The sequence below is a fragment of the Centroberyx gerrardi genome, chromosome 9, assembly GCF_048128805.1.
Source record: "Centroberyx gerrardi isolate f3 chromosome 9, fCenGer3.hap1.cur.20231027, whole genome shotgun sequence".
Lineage (NCBI taxonomy): Eukaryota > Metazoa > Chordata > Actinopteri > Beryciformes > Berycidae > Centroberyx > Centroberyx gerrardi.
In genome coordinates, this window is record NC_136005.1 from 22,702,465 (window position 1) to 22,722,863 (window position 20,399).

General features: G+C 41.8%; 2 protein-coding genes across 4 annotated transcripts in view; both read left to right on the top strand.

The window, feature by feature from the left end:
- Positions 1 to 4,669, top strand: part of csnk1g2b (casein kinase 1, gamma 2b) — a 30,680-nt gene extending 26,011 nt beyond the window's left edge. Inside the window, exons 7-11 of one of the 2 annotated variants that reach the window (XM_071913404.2) lie at positions 180 to 264; positions 387 to 535; positions 777 to 860; positions 3,479 to 3,585; positions 3,745 to 4,669. In XM_071913404.2, the coding sequence (XP_071769505.1) occupies positions 180 to 264; positions 387 to 535; positions 777 to 860; positions 3,479 to 3,585; positions 3,745 to 3,799 (480 nt within the window). In that variant the 3' untranslated portion in view covers positions 3,800 to 4,669. The remainder of the gene's footprint in view (positions 1 to 179; positions 265 to 386; positions 536 to 776; positions 861 to 3,478; positions 3,586 to 3,744) is intronic. The other variant, XM_071913405.2, reaches the window with a different exon arrangement.
- Positions 4,670 to 5,025: 356 nt separating this feature from the next.
- On the top strand, positions 5,026 to 12,269 carry mfsd12b (major facilitator superfamily domain containing 12b). 2 transcript variants are annotated; one of them, XM_071913402.2, is made up of 10 exons: positions 5,026 to 7,120; positions 7,786 to 7,996; positions 8,476 to 8,608; positions 8,750 to 8,920; positions 9,104 to 9,196; positions 9,324 to 9,416; positions 9,761 to 9,934; positions 10,630 to 10,724; positions 11,107 to 11,243; positions 11,899 to 12,269. In XM_071913402.2, exons 1-9 carry the CDS (start codon positions 6,844 to 6,846, stop codon positions 11,240 to 11,242), a joined length of 1,383 nt encoding a protein of 460 aa, XP_071769503.2. In that variant the 5' UTR covers positions 5,026 to 6,843; the 3' UTR covers position 11,243; positions 11,899 to 12,269. The 2 variants fall into 2 exon arrangements, with proteins under 2 accessions (XP_071769503.2, XP_078141609.1); XM_078285483.1 differs by lacking the exon at positions 9,324 to 9,416.
- Positions 12,270 to 20,399: the final 8,130 nt, after the last annotated feature.

Sequence of the window (20,399 nt, forward strand, 5' to 3'; positions counted from 1 at the left end):
ACACATTTGAATATTACACCTATTCATTTACACTGCCCCGAGCTATGTATTGGCCCAAATTTAAGTATATTGTGCATTTTGCGCAGCTTTACTTTGTAGAATCTGTGCCTTTCTCTGTTTTGGTCATGTGGGAGGAGGATAATTGGTGGGCTGCTGCTTACAATTTGTCTCCCTTCTAGGCGGACACTTTGAAGGAGAGGTATCAGAAAATTGGGGACACCAAACGAGCGACACCAATTGAAGTGCTTTGTGAAAGCTTCCCCGGTCAGTAGAACCAGCCATTTCCCTTTGTTTAGTGTCCTCCTTTATATGCCTTTTTAATTTCTGCATTTTTCAGCCAAGTGTCAGTTTATTCAAATATGGGACTTTTTTCTCCTTTGCTACAGAAGAGATGGCCACCTACCTGCGCTATGTGAGGAGGCTGGACTTCTTCGAGAAGCCTGATTACGACTACTTGAGGAAACTCTTCACTGATCTATTTGACAGAAACGGCTATGTCTTTGATTATGAATATGACTGGGTCGGCAAGCCACTCGTGAGTCCCTCTCATCCCTTCATCCTCCCCCTCCTTCCCTGTTCAAACCTGCTGATTGGGCCATCAAGCCTCATGGCTGCAGTTTATTGCTCTCCATAGCAGTCATTAGTATTAGGAACATATCAGAGGCTCTTTGCAAACCCTGTTGTCTAAAATCCCTCACATTGTGTACACTAAATATTCTTACCTTGCCCTGAATTCAGCACCATCATCTTTCCTTTCTCATCTTTGTTTCCCACAGCCCACACCAATAGGCCCTATCCCCAGCGACACGCCCCTGCAGCCCAGCAGCAGAGACAAAGCACAACAGCAGACCAAAAACCAGGTGAGGTCACCACTATCATCGCACAACACCACACCCACCCACCAATCTGCCGCCCGCCCGCCCGACCAACCAACCCCGTCATTCAAGTTCCCCTGCCAGCCTACTGTTATTGAGTGCAACTGTGAGCAACTTCCTGGAGAAAATGGCTGCTGTTCAATTCCACTTCCTCTCTATTTCTCTGTCTCTCTCTACACTCTGACTACTTTGCAGCGAAAACTTAGAAATCTTTGTCAGCTACTAAAACTTAAAAATGGTCGGTTTACTTCTAAATTAAATGACACGCTCGATCCTGAGGGGGCTCTGCTGCTCTAGCTGTGAAACAAAGCACCGTTTTTGGCTTCGGAGTTTATCCTACACACCCTGCCACTCTAAGCTCCAGTCATTGCATGCATGAGTTGAAAATGCAAAGTGCATTGTTCATACCAGTAATGACAAGCTGTATGCTTAGTGTGTGACAAAGTGTATACTTGGCTTTTTTTAATTCCTTTTTATTGGCATGCTATCCGAGCCTTGATCTTGTGATTTTGACCAGTAAGACTTGAATGATAGCAATTCACACAGTTCCTAGGTTGTAGGATATTAAATATTATCTAACATTTTGATATAAAAAGTTGATATGAAATGCTGATTCATACAATTCAAGGTACAAATCAGGTTGTCGTGCTTGATTAGTCTGACTCATCGTTTCCCGTAAAGCCATATAAGCAGTGCATTAGGTTTTATGATTGACTTATTACTGTGGACTCTAGCCTCTATTTATCACTCCCCATTTAATGTGATTGGCCCGGCAACAACACGACAGCTTTTGAAGCTCACAAAGCACCACCTACTTGACCGCGTCTGTGACTGTAGAAACCTTTGAACATCTCGGTTAAAACAGTCAGCCATGTCGAACAAAATAGAGGCTTGAAATATTTATTCTGCAATGACGCATTATCTGTTGGGATGAGGAGAAAATCAATAATGAATAATGTTACAATACCTCTCCCCCAAAACATTTTATTGATACGTTGATGCCAAGTATCTTATATATAGTTTTTTCTGGACTGTATGAAGACCCATGTAATGGTTTTCAAAAAAGGGAAAGAAATGGCCCTTTGAAGAGAATGATGAATGAACAAATCTGAAATGCTGTGAATTTGAACTTGTAATTGTTTCTTGTCTTTAACTCATTAGCATTTTGGATTTTTACATTTGATTCTTTTAAAGGGAATCCCCTTTCCAACTTTTCACTGCAAATGAAAGAACAATTTAATAAATATAAACAGGTCTACTCTAGACTTTGTGTGTTGCAAAACATGCATCATTTTCGATCATAAAACCTCAAACTGTAGCCCAAGTAATCCTGGTACCTTAATATTGTGTCAAAAGCAAGTTGTGTATGTACTGTAAGGATTCTGCAATGCTAGCTGAGGTGATACCTGTCTGATCAAGGCTGTTTTTTTTTACTCCTGCATGACTTTATTAGTGTGTTGATCTGTGCTTTACATAAATTTTTGCTTCCCCACACCCCTCTATTAACATAGTTTGTCTTAACAAGCCTGCTTCTGCTTGGGAGATGTCTTCTATAATTTTTTTGTTTGTTTTTGTTTCTTTTTTTTTTTTCTTATTATTCACTCCCCCTCCTCGTCCCTCGTCCCTCCTCACCTCTACCCTCACCTCCTGCCACCACATTACCCCACCCCACTCCATCCCCCTCCACTTCACCCATCACTCCCTGCTCCCCCCCCCCTCCTCCTCCTTCTCACTCCACCTCCACCTGCCTCCACCCTTTTGCTCTTTGCGTCAGTCGCCTGAGCCCAAAGGAAGTGAGTCTCAACCCACTCCCGTGACCAATAAGGAGACTCTGGGGTCCCACCTCACAGCTGAGCGGCTGGGGGGCTCTGTTCAGGTACTGCTGCTGCTGCTGCTGCTGCTGCTGCTGCTGCTCGGCTAATGCATGAAGCCGCATGGCTCTCTGTGTGTGTCTGACTCTCCCCACACTGACTCCACACTGCCCGTCTGCCAGGCGCTCTGTCTGACTATCTCTGTGTGTCTGCACCCGACTGTTTCAATCCCTGTATCAGTGCTCGGCCCGTTCTGTCTGCTCTCGCCGCTACGTTCGCCTCATCTGCTCTAGGCTAATCACAGAAGGGCAACGCAGAGACGACATCCAGCGGCCCCTGTCCTGCCAAACCCCAATGAAAAGGGATTCCCATATCTTTAGCAAATGATATAAACTCTGCATAGAGTGGAAAGTCCAACAGCAGCTCAGTAGATATTTTTTATCCTTATCAATAAGGATATACAAGAGCAATCTAGGCTGTAAATGAAAATTTCCCACCCGTTGTACGTCATGTAAAATGGCCATTTGTATATCAGCAGAAGTCAGAGGCCTGTATAGTACTTTCTGTGGTGTATATATGCCACCTAGTGTTTGCTAATATAATTGCAGACCTTAAACTCTTATGAAGTTGCTACAAATAGGGCATACCAGGTTACAATGTAAGACTGCTCTCGTTATGTGAGAGGGCTGGAAAATGGAGATAATCATGGTTTCATATTTTCTATGTGAATGTGCAGTCAGCGACATAATGTGTGAGTGAACGCCTTGCCTCCTTCCTTTTGTACCTGCACAGGTGATGAGCTCAACGAATGGCGAGCTGAACACTGACGATCCCACCGCCGGACACTCCAACGCTCCCATCACTGCTCCCACCGAGGTTGAAGTGGCTGACGAAACCAAGTACGAAAACACAGAAAGTTGTCTTTTCCAGTACAGTGCCGCTAGTGATGTTTGTGGTATACTAATATTTCAGTGTCAGTTTGGAGTAGTTTCCCAGATGTCTGAATGTGTTTTGGCATGTCTCATTGTTAAATAAACTGCTCTTATGTTTGCCTGCAGGTGCTGTTGTTTCTTCAAAAGGAGAAAGAGGAAAGCCCTCCAGAGGCACAAGTGAAAGAGAAGATAATGGAGAGAACTTGAAACATTCTGGTCACTGTCAAGTTTTAAATGGAAGCAACTACACAGATCCCCATCTCTATCTCTTTCCGGCTCCCCTCCCCTTCCATCTCTCTTTAAACCCCCCTCTCACATTATTTCCCCCTCTGTCCACTCTGTACCCCCTCGCGCTCTCTCTCTTTCTCGTTCTCAGTGCTCCCTGCTACTGGCGAGTAAAGGAATGTTGTAGTCCTACTGACTCCGCAACAGACTCTGGTTCCTTTATCAAAGAAAAATAAAGTACCTGCATTATAAAAGGGGGCTTGAGAAAAAGTAAAAAGCTGTAACAATGAAACGCGAATACCGTGACGTGAATATGAAAAAAAGATACTGTTTGAAACAGTTGTTGTATTTTAGATTCCATAAAGAACATGTATTGTTCCAACAGTCAGCCATTGGTCTGGGGGAACTGTCAGTGGGTCGAGTGAAAGAAATCTGCTCCTTAGAAAATAGTTCTTCTTTTGTGGGATCAAGGTAAGAGGCAAACATGAACTATACTAATGTTAAATCTGCAATCACTGAGAGACACAGGAAGCATTTCATCTATAAAGCAGAATTTGGAGGGTTTTTATGTATTTTTTTTTTTCTTTTTTTGTAATTGAATCCTCAGTTTTCAAAGTCGAATCCCTGCATTGAAAACAAACTTTTACTTTTATGTTGTAGTGTTCTGGAATTCATTTTTTTTTTTCCTCTGGCTTTCTTTTTGTCTGTCAACGTGGACTTTGTAGCACAGTCACTGGCCTCAGGTACTGTGGAAGATTGAGAGAAACAGATATTAAGCTCTCTTATTATTATTATTATTGCACTTTTTGAAAAAAAAAAAAACAAATACAGTGGAATTTTAGGTTTGAAATTAACAATTAAGAAAACAACTTAATAAAGACTGATCTAGGAAGAGTCCTTCACAAGACTTTATATCTGAGTTACGGCCGAAAAATGTTGTCGATTTACATGAAACGAGATATGTCTTTCGATTTTATTTCTTACATCAAGATAATTTACCAGGAAATCATAGTTTGTGCCTTTCCAAGTAAAATGTTTAAAGCTCAAGTGAGTGTCCCGCAATGACATTTTATCTGATCTGTCCCAAATGCTCACTGGATTACTCTGTGTATGCGTGTGTGTGAGTGTGTCAGTGTGTGTGTGAGCTTGCATTTCTGGAAGTATTGTAAGTTAAAGTGTGTGACGAGACACGTGTGTAGAGATCCCTTCATCTCATCTATAGGCAGTGTGCGTGTGCTCCCCCTCATCCTCTGCTATGACAATCAACACATCCATACAGCGGTGTTTGGTTTCCCCACAGCCTGCTGCAAGCTACCATGGAAGGATATTAGGACAGAGTGTGTGTCTGTCTGGTGCCAGCTCAAGGAAATCTAGGAGTCGACAACCCAAATCTGTTTGTACCGTTGTGTTTTTTTGATCAGGAGGCCGCAGGTCGACATGCAGCTTTGTGAGCTTTACCTGTTGTTTTCGAGGTCTAGCGTCTCTGAAATGAAGAGGCTGCTGTCGCTCGGCCTGAAAGGAAGAAGCCACCCAGACTCAAGTGCACCGGATTGGAAACACAGCTGTTCCTTTTTTTATTTTTTATTTTTCAGTTCCTTGCCGCTGCTGACAACAGTAGTTTCATGTATCATTAATGTGTTTTTCTTTTGCTTTTTCTTTCTTTATTCCTGGCCAAAATGAGATGTATGTGTGACAACTTGGTGCTCTGTCTCCTGCATTATGTACATCCAGTTTAGGTCTCTCCTAAGGTTCCTACATCAGAGATTGTAATTTTTATGGCCTTGAGTTATTCAGAGTCCTCACTGAGCCCCCTAACATGTATGATGCCATTGTAAATAAGATTAATTTTAGATCCAATTATTACACAAGACTGATTCACCACTATTGACATCATTGAGTGCAATGAGTAATGACCATGTGAAACCACAACGTATGTATGGGTCATATAAACTCATTTGGAGAAGTTGAGGATATTTTCCCCACAAAAATAAGATTAGGCTACAGTTTTCAAGCAGCAATATTGCAAATATATGAATCAAAACCGTAATGGAATGGTAACATTGTTGACATCAGACTGGGTAACTTGAGCTTCTGCAAGTTGAGAATTTGTGTTGGTGCCTGCCATCCCTCAACATGCTTCACTTAAACTAACCTTATTATATTAGAAAAACCTAATGTTTGTCTAAACATGTTTGAACTTTTAAATCATCTGGTCTGGAAATGTTTGCACATTTAAATATGTAAACATTCGAGACAGGAACTGGGTGGCAGTGCTTGCCATGGGCTAATTTGATAAGTTTATTTTTTTTATTTTTATTTTTTTGTGAAATTGATGTTCTAGCTTCCCAAGTGTCTAGAAACTGTTTTATTTGATTTTAAGTTGTGAAGGGGGGATGAATGTTAAGTTGGAAAAGCAGGAATTGGAGAAAACAAGTGGGTTCAACGCTTGAATCACTCGCCATGTGAACAACAGAAAGAGGAACCAACTGTTTTGGCAACTCACGAGTAACTCGCAGCTTGGTTATTCACCTTTGGGGCGTTTACATTACAAAGCTGTATGTTGGGCAATATATAAATAGCCTGTTTCTGCAGACAAAACCCATCTCCAGACATCCCGAAGACACTGTGCTGCGCCAATGCGCTTTTACGCGTGAAGTCGCTGGTGCATCCAAACGGCCGCTGATAGTTCAGAGAAGTAGATTTGGCATCCTGACTTGTTGGAGTATTAAACTGCCCCCCTAAATGCTAAACCGGTTCAGCTGACTAACGTGGGGACCCAGCTTGGCGTAATCCATTACATTACGTTTTTTAGCCTATATGGTTTCACGAGTTATTTGGGCTTTATTTTGGAGATCGTTCATTTGGAGATGCTCAGACCAAGGTTGAACTGTGTGCTTAACGTCTGTTAGTGTAACCATTTGCATTATGTATTTGTAAATATGAAAACGACAGATCTCTAATTGTGAATAAAGGAAGTTTTATCACAGGAGTTTAATCAATATGGAGCAGTCTGTGTCCACTGGCCGGTCTTTGACACCCTTCAGGCGGATATGTTACGCAGCGGGGCATTTTCTAAACGACCTGTGCGCGTCTTTGTGGTTTACCTATTTATTGGTTTACTACCACTCCGTGCTTGGCTTCCAGAGCACCTATGCAGGTGTAGTGCTGCTTATTGGCCAAATAGCAGACGGAGTGTGTACACCCCTGATTGGATATGAGTCAGACAGAACGTCGGGCTTCTTAGGATATGGCAAGAGAAAAACCTGGCACTTGTTGGGTAAGTATTGAGAGCGCCTGTTCTGCACAAGGTAGAAATATAACAACTTTTCTTTACCTTCAGTGCTTCTCTTGGCCAGAAATTCTGGTATGAAAATTCCTTATAAAGATATTCTGATTTTTCTTAATGAGTTTTAATTGTGGTCTACCATAACCACTTGATAATATTGCCCTTACGCAAAATAACTATAGCAATTATATATATGTATATATATATATATCACAATATATTTTAGAAGGATATTATACAAATATCACAGTAAAAGTTAAAGCCTCTACAGAAATATACTGTGTGATAAGGACACTATAGACTCAGAGCACTCAGTAGCACAGAGACACTTAATAGAAATGTTACAGTAATGCCATTAATTCAAAATACTATATAGTATAAGGACGTCTCTATAAACTCACTATTGAGTACCACAAATGCATTTTAAGCCCCTATAAGAATATTCTATGAATATTACAGGGATGTTTCCTTATAATTAAAATGTTCCAGAGTTTGCTCTGAGTCTGATAGGCTATCATATCTTGATAATATATTTAAGTTAAATTCTTGACTGCATTCAGCCACTGAGAGTTTATGTCATGGTCATCACTCCTCCCCTCCTCTATCATAAAGGACACTCTTCTCCAGCCAGTTTCTCTTCCCCTTCTCCTTTCCAGGGACGGTTTGCGTGCTCGTGTCTTTCCCCTTCATCTTCAGCCCGTGCCTGGCCTGTAATGCCAACACGCCCCAGTGGGCCCAGCTCACTTATTTCTCCCCCTTCATCATCATCTCCCAGTTTGGCTGGGCAGCCACCCAGATCTCCCACCTCTCCCTCATCCCGGAGCTGGTGTCCAGTGAGAGTGCCAAGGTGGAGCTCACTGCCTACAGGTGAGGCAGTGGACAGTCAACCCAACTCAACTCAGTTACCCACCTTTTTATTTGCAGAATAGAGTTAATTGATCTGTATAGGCTAAAACATACATTCATAGTGTTAGAGTAAAATCACAGATTCACTGTCACTCCCATCCTTAAAACGTTATCAGAACTTCCAGTAATGCACGGTCCAAACTAAAGGATTATAACTCAATGTGAAGGAAGTGGCTGCACTCAGCTAGACGCAGCATCAGACTCAGGTCATGGGCTATTATTTTACTGGTGAAAACACAATAGAGGAAGTCATCTTTCAAAGAAAAGTGAAGTAACACGCCATTCTGTCATTTGGTAATATTTTTCACACAGTTCAAATCTGGAAGTTATAAAGTGGGCATAGTTGTCAGCACAAGATTATTCAATGTCCTCTACTATGACATTTGCTATAAAAACCATGGTGCTGACCGAATGGTTCAAAGATATTCCTCCTTGTGCAGGTACGCATTCACTGTAGTGGCCAACATCACAGTGTATGCTGTGGCATGGCTGCTCTTTCACTTTCAAGCCCAGCACAGTGTGAACCCCTCCATCGCAGATAATCTGGGCCCTGTGGATATTCCTCTGTTCAGGGTAAGAACTGCTGAACAGTCAAGTGTGAAGCAGTATTGCTGCAGCTGCCTTTATAGGTCTGTTTAGCCTGTCTGGGAGAGGTCATCACTCTGATATGGTACGATCAGTGTTTTTAACTGGGCTCTCTCTCTCTGTCCATAGAACCTGGCCCTTATTGTGCTTGGTATTGGGGCGCTGTTCTCCCTGATCTTCCATGTGGGCACAAAAGAGGAGACGTCAGACTCGGACAGAGAGAGGCATCCTATCATCTCTTCTCCATCTCAGCCTGTGCTCCAATGGAAGCACTGGCTGAAGGAGCCGGCCTTCTACCAGGTGACTCCTAAATGTCTACTTGGTAACTTCCTACGGATTCAGATAAATTCTCGTCAGGGAATTCTCTAGCGATGGCTTTCAAAGTAGTGCAACTATGGATATAGTTTGCTGGTGAAGTTAGATTGCCGGTAAAACTGTCTGATGCTGTTATAGCAAGTTCTGCTTTGTTTGCTTTTGTTCCAGGTGGCTTTTCTGTACATGTACACTAGACTTATAGTCAACATGTCCCAGACCTACATCTCTGTGTACCTCACCAACTCACTATTGTTACCAAAGGTAACACTACACTACGCTACACTCTTTGTATTTACACACAACTGAAACTTATGCAAGTTATTAAGTAGCCTCTGATTGTGAAACGTCTATGTTGCAATGTAATATTAATTTCCTCCTTCTCTCTCAGAACTTCATTGCCATCATACCACTGGTGATGTATGTCAGCGGCTTTGTCTGCTCTCTGGTCATGAAGCCAATCAGCAAACTCATAGGCATTACTGTGAGTCCCTCAGTTTGCATGACTTTCATTTGGTTTAGTGTTTTGCACTGGCTTTAGAGTAAGCAATTGTTGAGCAAAAGCTCCAGAATCATTTGGGTAAATTGTTGTGTCGTCAAGTGACGTCAATGGATTAATGCAATAAGTATATCAGAGCTAAAGCCTATAAGCACCGTGAGATGATGTCATATATTCACTCAATAGGATACGTCCTTTTTTATGAACCGTTTTATCATATTATAATTGTCATGTATTAAGAATTCATATGTGCCTGTTACATGAGTAATAAACTGCACTGTTCAAAGAAGAGCTGTATTTGAGTGAGATATGTGTTTGTGTGTTTTCAGTTGACTTATTTCTTGGGCCTGCTGTTGGTGCTGGGCTTCGCCTGCTGGGTGTTTGCGGACAAGAACATGGGAGCTGAGCGCGTCTATGGAGCTGCGGTGCTGCTGGGAGCAGGCTCTGCTACCATCCTGGTCATGTCTCTGTCCATGACAGCCAAGCTCATCGGCCAGCAGACGGTAGGTGGAGGCGAAAGTGGCAAACTGTGGCAGTTGGTGACCAGTCTGCTCAACAGGGGGGCGTCATAGCCGAGTTGTCCGTTTCAACAAGGCAGCTTCCTAGAAAATTATTTGGTAAAATATGCTGCTTAGGTCTGGTCTATGGAAGAGTATTAGGGCCATTGTAGGTGACTTTTCTTCTTTTTTACCACAGCCGGAGGGAGGGGGGTAATATTCTGAGATAAAACTCATAAATTCTGAGATTTTTGTGAGACATTTGTGAGAAAAAAACTCAAATTTATAAGTTTTTTCTCAAAAATTTCTGACTTTAATCTCAGACCAAAGCCTGGTCTGTGAAACTGTAATGAATAATGTCTATAAACTGTCTGTAACCTATCTGTAAACTGTACGTATGTGTATATATACATACACATATGTAATATAGGTATGTGTGTGTGTGTGTGTGTGTGTGTGTGTGATCATTCATACTAAGTAAGATCATCAAAGCAGTAACATCATTCTTGCTTCATTGGATCACAATAGCACAAAATCTGCTAAAAGGTGCTGTTAGCCCACTTTCTCTTTCCTGTCTCTCTACTCATACTGAAAGAAATGAATCAAAATACTGAAAAACAAAATGCTAAAAGAAGGTAGATTCCCTCTCTTGCTGTGAAGAACAGCAACACACATTGCTCACATTCTCTCTTGTTTGGCAGCAAAGTGGAGCCTTTGTTTACGGATCGATGAGCCTCACAGACAAGCTGGCTAATGGTGTGGCGGTCATCCTGATCCAGAGCCTCCGACCGTGCAGGTGGGACTCTGACTGACGCCCGGCCGGCTGCCGTTCCACTCGTCCAGTATCTTTCGTTTCCTTCTGACTAACTTTCCCTTACAGCAAAGTGTGGAGGAGGAGGCTGTCAAAATAGATGCAGGGAGGGATCTGAACGCAGATCTGTGGGATCTGTGACACATCAACTGCAAAACATTTGCTGTGTTCACTTCCCTTGGGCGGCTTTTTGTCTGATCACAATGCAAGAGATTCCTCAGCAGCATATCCTGTCATCTTTGATATTCATATTTTTCAGTCAGTTCCCTGACTTGTGGTTACTTGAAGTTTATTTGAGTTTACCTCTGTCTTCTCAAATACCATAAATTTTCTGTCACAGACTCTGTTGTGTTTTGCTCCTGTACAGCACAGAGGCATGCTGTCCAGACTGTGTTTGGTTCTATCGTGACGTCATGGCGACAGTAACCGGGGGCGTGGCCGTGGCAGCAGCAGTTTCCCTTTTCACCATTGTCATCTGGCCAATCAGGATACGACGAAATTAGGGTTTGAAATCTCTCCTTAAACTACACTTTTTCACGGTCACATTCATGGACATGCACATGCACACATACACAGACATGAAACAAAACACTGCTCACACACACAGAAAACAACCATCTATATCAAGAATTTCATATCTGTGGTGTTGGAGGAGGGTGTGGTGTTCGCAGGAAACGCAGATCATAAATGGTTATGGGTGTACTGAAATGTTTTGTGCATGGTCATTTAGTGAGGTTGTTAGAGACACCCTTGTTCCTGCACTAGTGAAACTGATGCTGGTTTATTAAAACTGCAGAGGATGAAGCCACGCTGCCATCTAGTGTGTGAATACTAAACTACACTGCTGTCTTGGAGAGGCTTGTACTCACATCTTCACTCTAGTCACAAAAAACAAAAGCTGAAAATATATTGAGAGCTCCACATCCTAGATTGACAATTCCACATTACACAAAAATTATTGAAGATTTTACTTAATTTCCAAAAATGTCCTTGAGGTTTCTGACTTGAAATCAATCCATTTGTCTAGTAGGATGTGTAAAAGTATTCACAAACACATTGACTCATCCATGTATTTATGAATAATATAAATAAATAAATTAGATGTAATAAATTATAATGTATATTTATAATATAAATTAAAAATGTTATTCCTTTTCAGCTCTACTTCCTCCTCCTATAAATGGAGCCAGATGATATGGCAGACCCAGCAATTACTGCACCGTCCTCAAGGAAATGAACTTGACTGTTGACTGTGTGTGTGTGTGTGTGACTGAGTGGTATGTTCCATTATTAGTACTAACTGCTTTGATCATCTGTGAGAGAAAAACAAAACAAAGTATACAACCCAAACTTTGTGCCCATGGTTGGAAATGAAAACATGTGCTATCCATTCTGAAGGGAAGAATTGCAGCAACAGAGAAACTGTGGGCGAGATTTACACAGGAACAAGATTGATTTTCAACTGTTTTATTAATCTCTGATCTCTTTCTCATTCTTGTATTGTTTTTATTTAACATCATCTTATAAAATCAACACACTGCAAATATGTGTTTTTTGTTCCATAATTTGTCCATCCTTGGAGTGTGTCTCTAGTCTCTGATTTATGGCAGTTGAGTGTTTGAATCTGTGAGGACTTGATCTGTCTTGGCGGCTCACTGCAGGGAATTCTGGGCATCTGAGAAATGTTGCACTCGCCCAGTAAAACTATATCAAAGCTCTGATCATCTCCACTTGCTAGGAGCCCCATTGATTATAACCACGTTTTCCCCTGATCCTTAAAGGAATAGTTCATCTAAAAATGAAAATTCTGTCATTATCTACTCACCCTCATGTCAGTTGAAACACAGGAGAAGTTTGTATGTCCATATAACACACAGGGTGCAGGGAGGTTGACAGCACAACACTGTAGCAGCCAAAACAACTGATCTTAAGCGAACAAAGAATTACCATAATATTTCTCCATACAGCTCGTGCAGCATAATCCAGGTCTTCTGAAGCCAAACGATTGAAAAGACCTCTATTTACACCATTATTTAGTGCAAATCTTCACTACAGCCATTGTTTTCAAAAAAACGGACATGCATGCACACACCCAGACCTTGTGCGTTCATGTGAATCTCCCCGAGATTTGCACTAAATAATGGTGTAAATATTGATCTTTTCCTCTCACTGTGCGATCGTTTGGCTTCAGGAGATTTGGATTATGCTCAACAAGTTGGATTACTGCACATATTATCCTTGCTTCACAAACTAAAGCCATGAAATGTTGGGATGCTAAGCTAATGACTAGGAATTTTTTACTGTTTTCATCGCAGCTTCAAAGCCCATCAGAATCCACCTCAGCAAATAAAGAAATGCATAATAGAGGAACCCCTGAATTTCATTTTCATGTTGGACTGAAAGGGGCGGGATGCAGAATCCCTGGTCCAATTCGTCCTGCTGCCTCGGAACCCAATTTGTGTTGTCACAGAATTCAATTTGTGGTGGAGGAATGTCATTTTCACATCATTCGTGTCCACAGCAGGTAAAATCTGCATTTCAGAGTTCGTGCTCATTTCATGTTTTAAGAGATCATGTTGGGATCAACCTGCTCGTCAAAGCCTAGGTTAGAGTCAAAATACACTCCTACATTTCTGGTCACTGGCTTCATGTTTGAAGATAGGCTACCTAGTTTATTTGGATTAAGATAGTGGAGATAAAAAGTTGTTGAGGCAGTTTGAGTATACGTTTGAGGGGCAGCTATTTCTGAGAATCTTCAGTGTAGCAGTGAAATGAGATGTTTCTGGATAAAGTGACTGAGTGGGAGTATGTACAAGGAAAATAAGATGGGACCTAAAATTGAACCCTGGGGAAAATGAGTTGAGGATGATGATGAGTTAGCTAAGGTTCCAAGGGCAAGTAAATAGAAATAGTGGTAATGATGAAATTCTCCAGAAGTTTATTTCGTTTGTTTATTTAGTTTTGGTGTTAAAGTGGTCTGGTTTTTAATGGTGCTTCAGTCCTCAGCTTGTCCACTGAAGTAGCATAGGGCCCTCATCACCCTGGAGAGAAATTGGCATATTTTCTTCATAGGCTTGAACTCTGAAAATTAAGTAAAATGATCAAAAGTAGGAAAAATCATAGTAGGAAGCAGAAATCAGTTACTTGTACATATTAAGTTTGGCTCTATCTCTTACTTTGAGGCTCCTTCAACAGGGACAGTGTTGACTGCATCTCTGTCTGCAGGACAAGTGGTGGCTGAAGCCCCGTCACTGGACTCAGCAGTGGCTGCAACCACGTCAATAGACTCAGTGGAGGCTGCCTCCTCATCTTAAGAGTCAGTGGAGGCTGAAGAACTGTCATCAGAGACAGCGTTCTCTTTGTTGGGCTTTACTTCAGCTTGGCAGGGTATGTCACTGGGGATGGCTTCAATCAGCGAGTCCTCTCGTATGCAGACACATACAGCCAGGAGTGAGACCTGCACACTAGATGAAGCATGACAATCAATCAATCAATCAATCAATCAGCCAGTCAATCAATCAATCAATCCATCATCCATGCAATGAAGCATCTATCCAACCTTATGTGTTATCTACTGCATTAACACACACACCTGAGCTCAGGTCGAGTAACTGTTTCAACAGGCTTGAAATCACCCACAGGTCTGCTTACTCAATATCTTCTTTCGCCTCCAGGTTGAGCTGGATTTGGAAACAAAGTCAGTGACAGTTCAGTCAAATCTTCTTCCTCACTCACAGAAACTGAGAAAAATGAATGCTATAAATTCAGTCTTCACTTGTACAATAAAAGAAGGACCACCTACAGCCATCAAGTCATCCAGGCAATTGCAGATCTCGTCCCGACTCTCTTATGACTGGATGCCAGTTTCTCTCTTATACTCCGCTGTCGTCTACACCAACACAGAATATGTATCAGATACGTCTTAATAGGTTTTTAAACAAATTTTAAAGCGTTGTTGGATAATCAGGAAATAAAATGGTAGCTGACCAGCAACGGCCAAAGCAGGATGGTGTTGCAAGACCTTTAACCTCCATTTGTGATTGGTGGTGGTGGAAAAAATTGCTGGTTTGTGTAGCAGCATCCAGCAGGTCGACGAAAAAAACTGAAAACGACGAATCTCATCTGGAGAGACAATACAGAATAACATCAGCCTACATTCTACATCAAGTCTCCACATGGGTTTGGAAAAAATTTGTCAGTACAATCAAGTCTAGGTATATTAGTTTACTGACCACGTCGTATTCATTGTGTCCAGGGTAGAGGTGATGGCCGAGGTACATGGCTGCCAAGAGACCACATATCAATGGCTTCAGAGACTGGGAGGCCCAAGCAGTCTTCTGGAGACCTGAGGGTGGAAGACAAGAGGCAAAGAGGACCAAGAATACAACATCTACAGTGGTACCAAGCCAGACACAGCAACACCCTATATCAGTACACCAGCTGTGAATTACATAGTTATGTTCAACATGGAAGAATGACACAACCTCAGCTACTCATTTACAGTAGAACCACAAAACTGCAAACACACACCAACAGATGAGGCGTCCAGGTCTCAATAGAACTCACCTGTAAGAGAGAGCCTAAAAAGTGCTGCCAGGCTACTTTGAAGGCAGGAATGGCTAATCCAAAGTCAGTGAGCTTGACTTTGAAGGGCTCTTCGACATGATTAACCAGCATAATATGATAGGTCTGTATGGATAACACCAATGCTTTCAGAGCCTTGAAAGCCATGACCAGCTGCAGGTACAGAGGCAGAAATACAGGTCACATAACATAGTTGAAAATTATAGTTTTTAATTTGTTTTCCATGTGTTAGCGTGAGTAATTTTCATTTTGCATTCAGTGATGAGTAGGCTATGAGATATTTGACTCAATAGATATTTGGCTCCATCTGTTGCTATTGTTTGGTAATAGAATGATCAAAGCCACATGGTCTGTACCTGCTGTATGATGGGTTGAAACTCATTTAGAGACAGAGGCTCTAAATCTCTAATTGCAACACTTTTGGCCAGCATTTTGAATGCCAGGCAGGTATGTCCTCGGTGCATAAAACATTGGTGCCAGCGCACCAAGTTATACCTGTCTGGGTAGAGAATGCTGGCCACTTTCAGCATGGCCACCTGAGAGAAGAGAAGTTAGATAGGTTCACAGAAAGGTAGGCATCAACAGTTCATGTCACACATGTTGACAGACAAAATGTAAGCATGGAAACACATGCTACCCAAACTCCCATAAGCATAATCATCAAAAAGACTAAAACGATCTACCTCTTTTTCAGCATCGTAATCAGGCCTCTTCTTGAGGATCTTGATAGCCACCGTCTCCTTACACTGAGCCACTTTTCTGAAGCATCCCTCTCTCTCTTGAAGGCACCAGGTAGTGACATGAGCCGTTGGACAGCATGTCAGCTACCTGGAAGTCCACCGGAGCCGAGCCGAGCCGGGCCGGGCCAGGCGGGGCGGGGCGGGGGGTCGAGGAGTCAGTGTCCGCTGAGCTTTCCGTCTCTGTTGAGGTTGAAGACATTTGACATTTTGTCACTCTGGCCTGTTCAATGTCTACAAAGGCTAGGGAAGTGCAGTACAGATATATTTCTTTAACTAGAGTTTCCATTCTGTCGTAGTTTACTGGTGTAATATCTATCAAAAGATTCCCCTTGTCATCCGGCCTTCAAGTCATGTTGGAAATATCTGAATTACGAGTGAACAAAGTGGCACACGACTTGGAAAGTCGGAATTTAATGCAGTAGACTCTATCTTTATTAAAAACCTGAAAGGAAAGATTGTGTGTCTGACATTATTTAGACTAGCCTACTTCTGGTATTGTGGGTATAAGCCTAGACAATCGTTTTACACTCTGTCTTGGAAAATCATAATCCGAAATTTAAAAAAAAATCGTAATTTTGGCATATTCTCTATTACTAAACGCTTAACAGTATTGAAAAGCTAGCCAGTTAAAAGCAAGCTTGACATAACTGTTAAGTCACTTAACGCTAACGTTAGTCAATTCACACACCATGTTTGTAGCAAATCAAATGATTGTAACAACAAGCAAATCACAAAACAACCTTTTTACCTTTTTTTTTTTTTTTTTTTACCTTGCAGTTCAACTGCTACAATGAAAAGTTGGTCTTGGCAGGTTAGAAATAATGGTTAACTAACGTTACTAACTAAACTAACGTTTGTAATTCAAAACCCGTGGCCGCACAACATTTATTTTACGTTTTGGCGCCCACTGAAAGTCATACTGTTACTTTGCTATAGCAACCTTGTTGTTTCACTACCTTTTTATTTCAGTCAGTAAAGTGCAAGAAGCCAGTCAGTCTGTGGTCAGCAGGCCGCTGCTCTGAAGCCACATAAAGCCCGGCCTCTGGTGGCTCAGCACGGCAGTGCGGCTCCTCAGTGCGCAGGGCCGGTGAGAGCCATCATCGCCCCATGACTTTGGACGAGCGGAACAAAGCACTTGTTCAGACTCAGCCTCTGTGAGAACCGTTGTCTCTCTCTGCGTGGGACGGGACTTAAAAGTGGAGTTCCGACTTTTAAAGTTGCTCTCAAATAAATAGGTTCAGCTTAACCTCAACTGGGGAATAGGTTATTTTTTCTGACGGAGAGAGTTATTTTGTTCTTTTCAACTGCTCCAAACTTCCCGTGGAAGGAGACTCTTGACGGGAAACGGGGATTTAGTTGTTATTCTTTCCCCCAAGCCCACTTGCAGGTAAGACAGTTTGGCAATTTAAACAGGTGAATAAAATGTGTAACGTTATAAAAGTATAGAGCTTTACCATTCGATTTAAAACAAAGGTTGACCTGCGATGGTGTGTGTTTTTTTCATCAAGTAGTATAAAGTTGCTGTAGGTGTTTAAGTGCGCTGAGAGGTAGAAGTATTTTAGCTTATAGCCTCATGTAACATACTCAGGTGAGGGCTTTCAAATTATTTTCTAATTACTTACATTATTGAGTGACACAGGTTGTTGTGGTTGTTGTTGTTGTTGATTATTTTATTTAGGAATCGTAATAAAAATCGATTTATATTAGACATGCACTGGAAAAAATGTAAACGATAGCCCTTTAAGTATTACTGAATACATCTCTTTCCAAAGTGGTGCTTGATGGGATTAAATTGTGGTTTGAAATATAAAGGCTATCGAAAATCCACGGATAAAGATGACTGACTGTGGCTATAGACTGTCCTTTTGATAATCAATTGCGGTATTTTTGATCCATGATTCCTTAATGCAATGCAGCTGACTCTTGGCATTTTTGAATACATACCTTCATACCTACATATTGGCCTATACATACATACATGAATAAATAGATAGATGCATACTTTCATATTTATTTAACCTTTATTTAACCAGGTAATATCTCATTGAGATTAAAAGGAAATCTCTTTTACAAGAGAGACCTGGCCAAGAGGGCAGCATTGAACAACAGTACAAAGTTACAACATAACAAGAACAACAGTTAAAACATGCATGAGTCTGTTGTACTAATAACTTGTTGTAACATTTAAAAGACTTTACAGTCCAGGACACTTTATGGTGGTGTTTTTCTTGGCAGTGAGACTTGGCTGACTACAGTGGGTATGCCTACGGGTCCCTGCCTACTTTGGGCATGGGGTTAATTGTTTTTGACAGATGTGAGACATGTGACTGTAGGGCTGGAATTCTGTTATCAACAGCAGATGATAGAGTCTCTGTGTTGTAGTGGAGGACAGGCAGCGACTTGTGGGAGTCTGACCTGACCTGTGACTGGCTGGGCCAGAGAGCCAGGCTTTCTGCTCAGCTCCAAAATGAGATTTGTCAACCAGCTTTCAGACAGCCATCACTGTACTGCCTCCAGAATTTACTACTATTACTATTACTACTATTACTACTACTACTACTACTGCTGTTGCTGCTGCTGCTACTACTACTACTACTAAGTTACTACTACTGCTACTACTACTACTACTACTACTACTATTACTGCTACTACTACTACTACTGCTACTACTGCTACTACTAAGTTACTACTACTGCTACTACTACTACTACTACTACTACTATTACTGCTACTACTACTACTACTGCTACTACTACTACTACTAAGTTACTACTACTGCTACTACTACTACTACTACTACTACTACTGCTACTGCTACTACTACTACTACTACTACTACTATTACTGCTACTACTACTACTACTACTACTATTACTGCTACTACTACTACTAGTACTACTACTGCTGCTGCTACTACAACTACTAAGATTACTACTACTACTACTACTACTTCTACTATTATTACTACCGCTACTACTACAACTACTGCTATTACTACAATTACTACAATTACTACTACTACTAGGCAACAACTACCAACGCTACTGCTATTACTAGTACTACTACTACTGCTACTACTCCTAAAACTGCTGCTGCTGCAATGTTTTCTGGTGTGCTGAAAATATACTACACTGGTTTCAGGCTATTTGCTCTTAATAATCAATTAATTCCCCTGAATATACCAAAAGATGCTTTTGCAGATTTATCAAGATGTAAGCTATACTACACTGGAGAGTGAGAAATATTTGAGAGAAAAAGGAGATGACAAATATCACGTTTATGGACTTACTGTATATGAGCCCACAATTTCACACTCAGGCCTCCATCAGAATCAGAATCTATTTTTTTGTCAAGTTGCCTACTTTTACACATGCCAGAAATTTGTGCCTTTAATTTGATAAATGTAGATAGTTTGTAGGCATTTCCCAAGATGTGGTACCTTAGCCAACCTGGACAGCTTGGAAGATGTTTTCAACGCCAGGTATTTCTATGTCATAAGTGATGAAGGGACTTCTGTGTTTACTTTTTGTGAGGATAATGCAGGCCAGTGGGACAGCCCCTTGATCAACAATGAAGGACTCCCCCGTCAGAAGACACCTGACACCCCTGTACAAAACCTACCCCTCCACCTGTCCAGCTCTCTCTGGACAGTGCCCCAATTTTTTTTTCTTTTTGGCTGCCTGATTCCATGGCAACCCTGTTCCCGCGACTAGCAGCCTTGACTTATGCTCCTCCTGCTCCCAAAACAAAGGCAAGAAGTTATCGAGGGGAGGGAGGAAAACGGGGGAGTTAGGGACAGGGGGATGAAGGATTTGAAGGAATGAAGGAGGGAATGGAGGGAAGGTGTCTGGGATGGAGGCTCTGAGGCGAGACCCCTTCTGCAGTTTGTGCCAGAGGGCCATAAAGAGAGGAGTTATTACCCCTGACTGTAGACAGCGGGCAGTGCCAGGGTCTGTCTGTCTGTGTGGGCCCCTGAAAGGCAGGGGGTCCCTGTCATTACTTCCCCCACAATCCAGCCAAGGTGCCCGAACAGGAGCAAGAGTGTAGAATGTAGAAGAAAGATATTTTTGTTATGGGGCAACTGGGAGTCACAGTTCAGTAAGAAGGAGTCCTTAACACAGAGCCCTCGATAATGGATTATTTCCTGTATAGTTATGCGGTGTATTAACAGACGATGTGTCACAGTCTATTACAGGTTCGACAACTCACCACAATGTGTTCATATCAGAGACTGAGATTCCACTCAAGTAAGAACGAGTGAAAAAGACACCAATGTTTTCATTCCACTTTTTTGTCCTCAATCGCTGCTTTGCCCAGCTGTTTACATGCCTTTTTC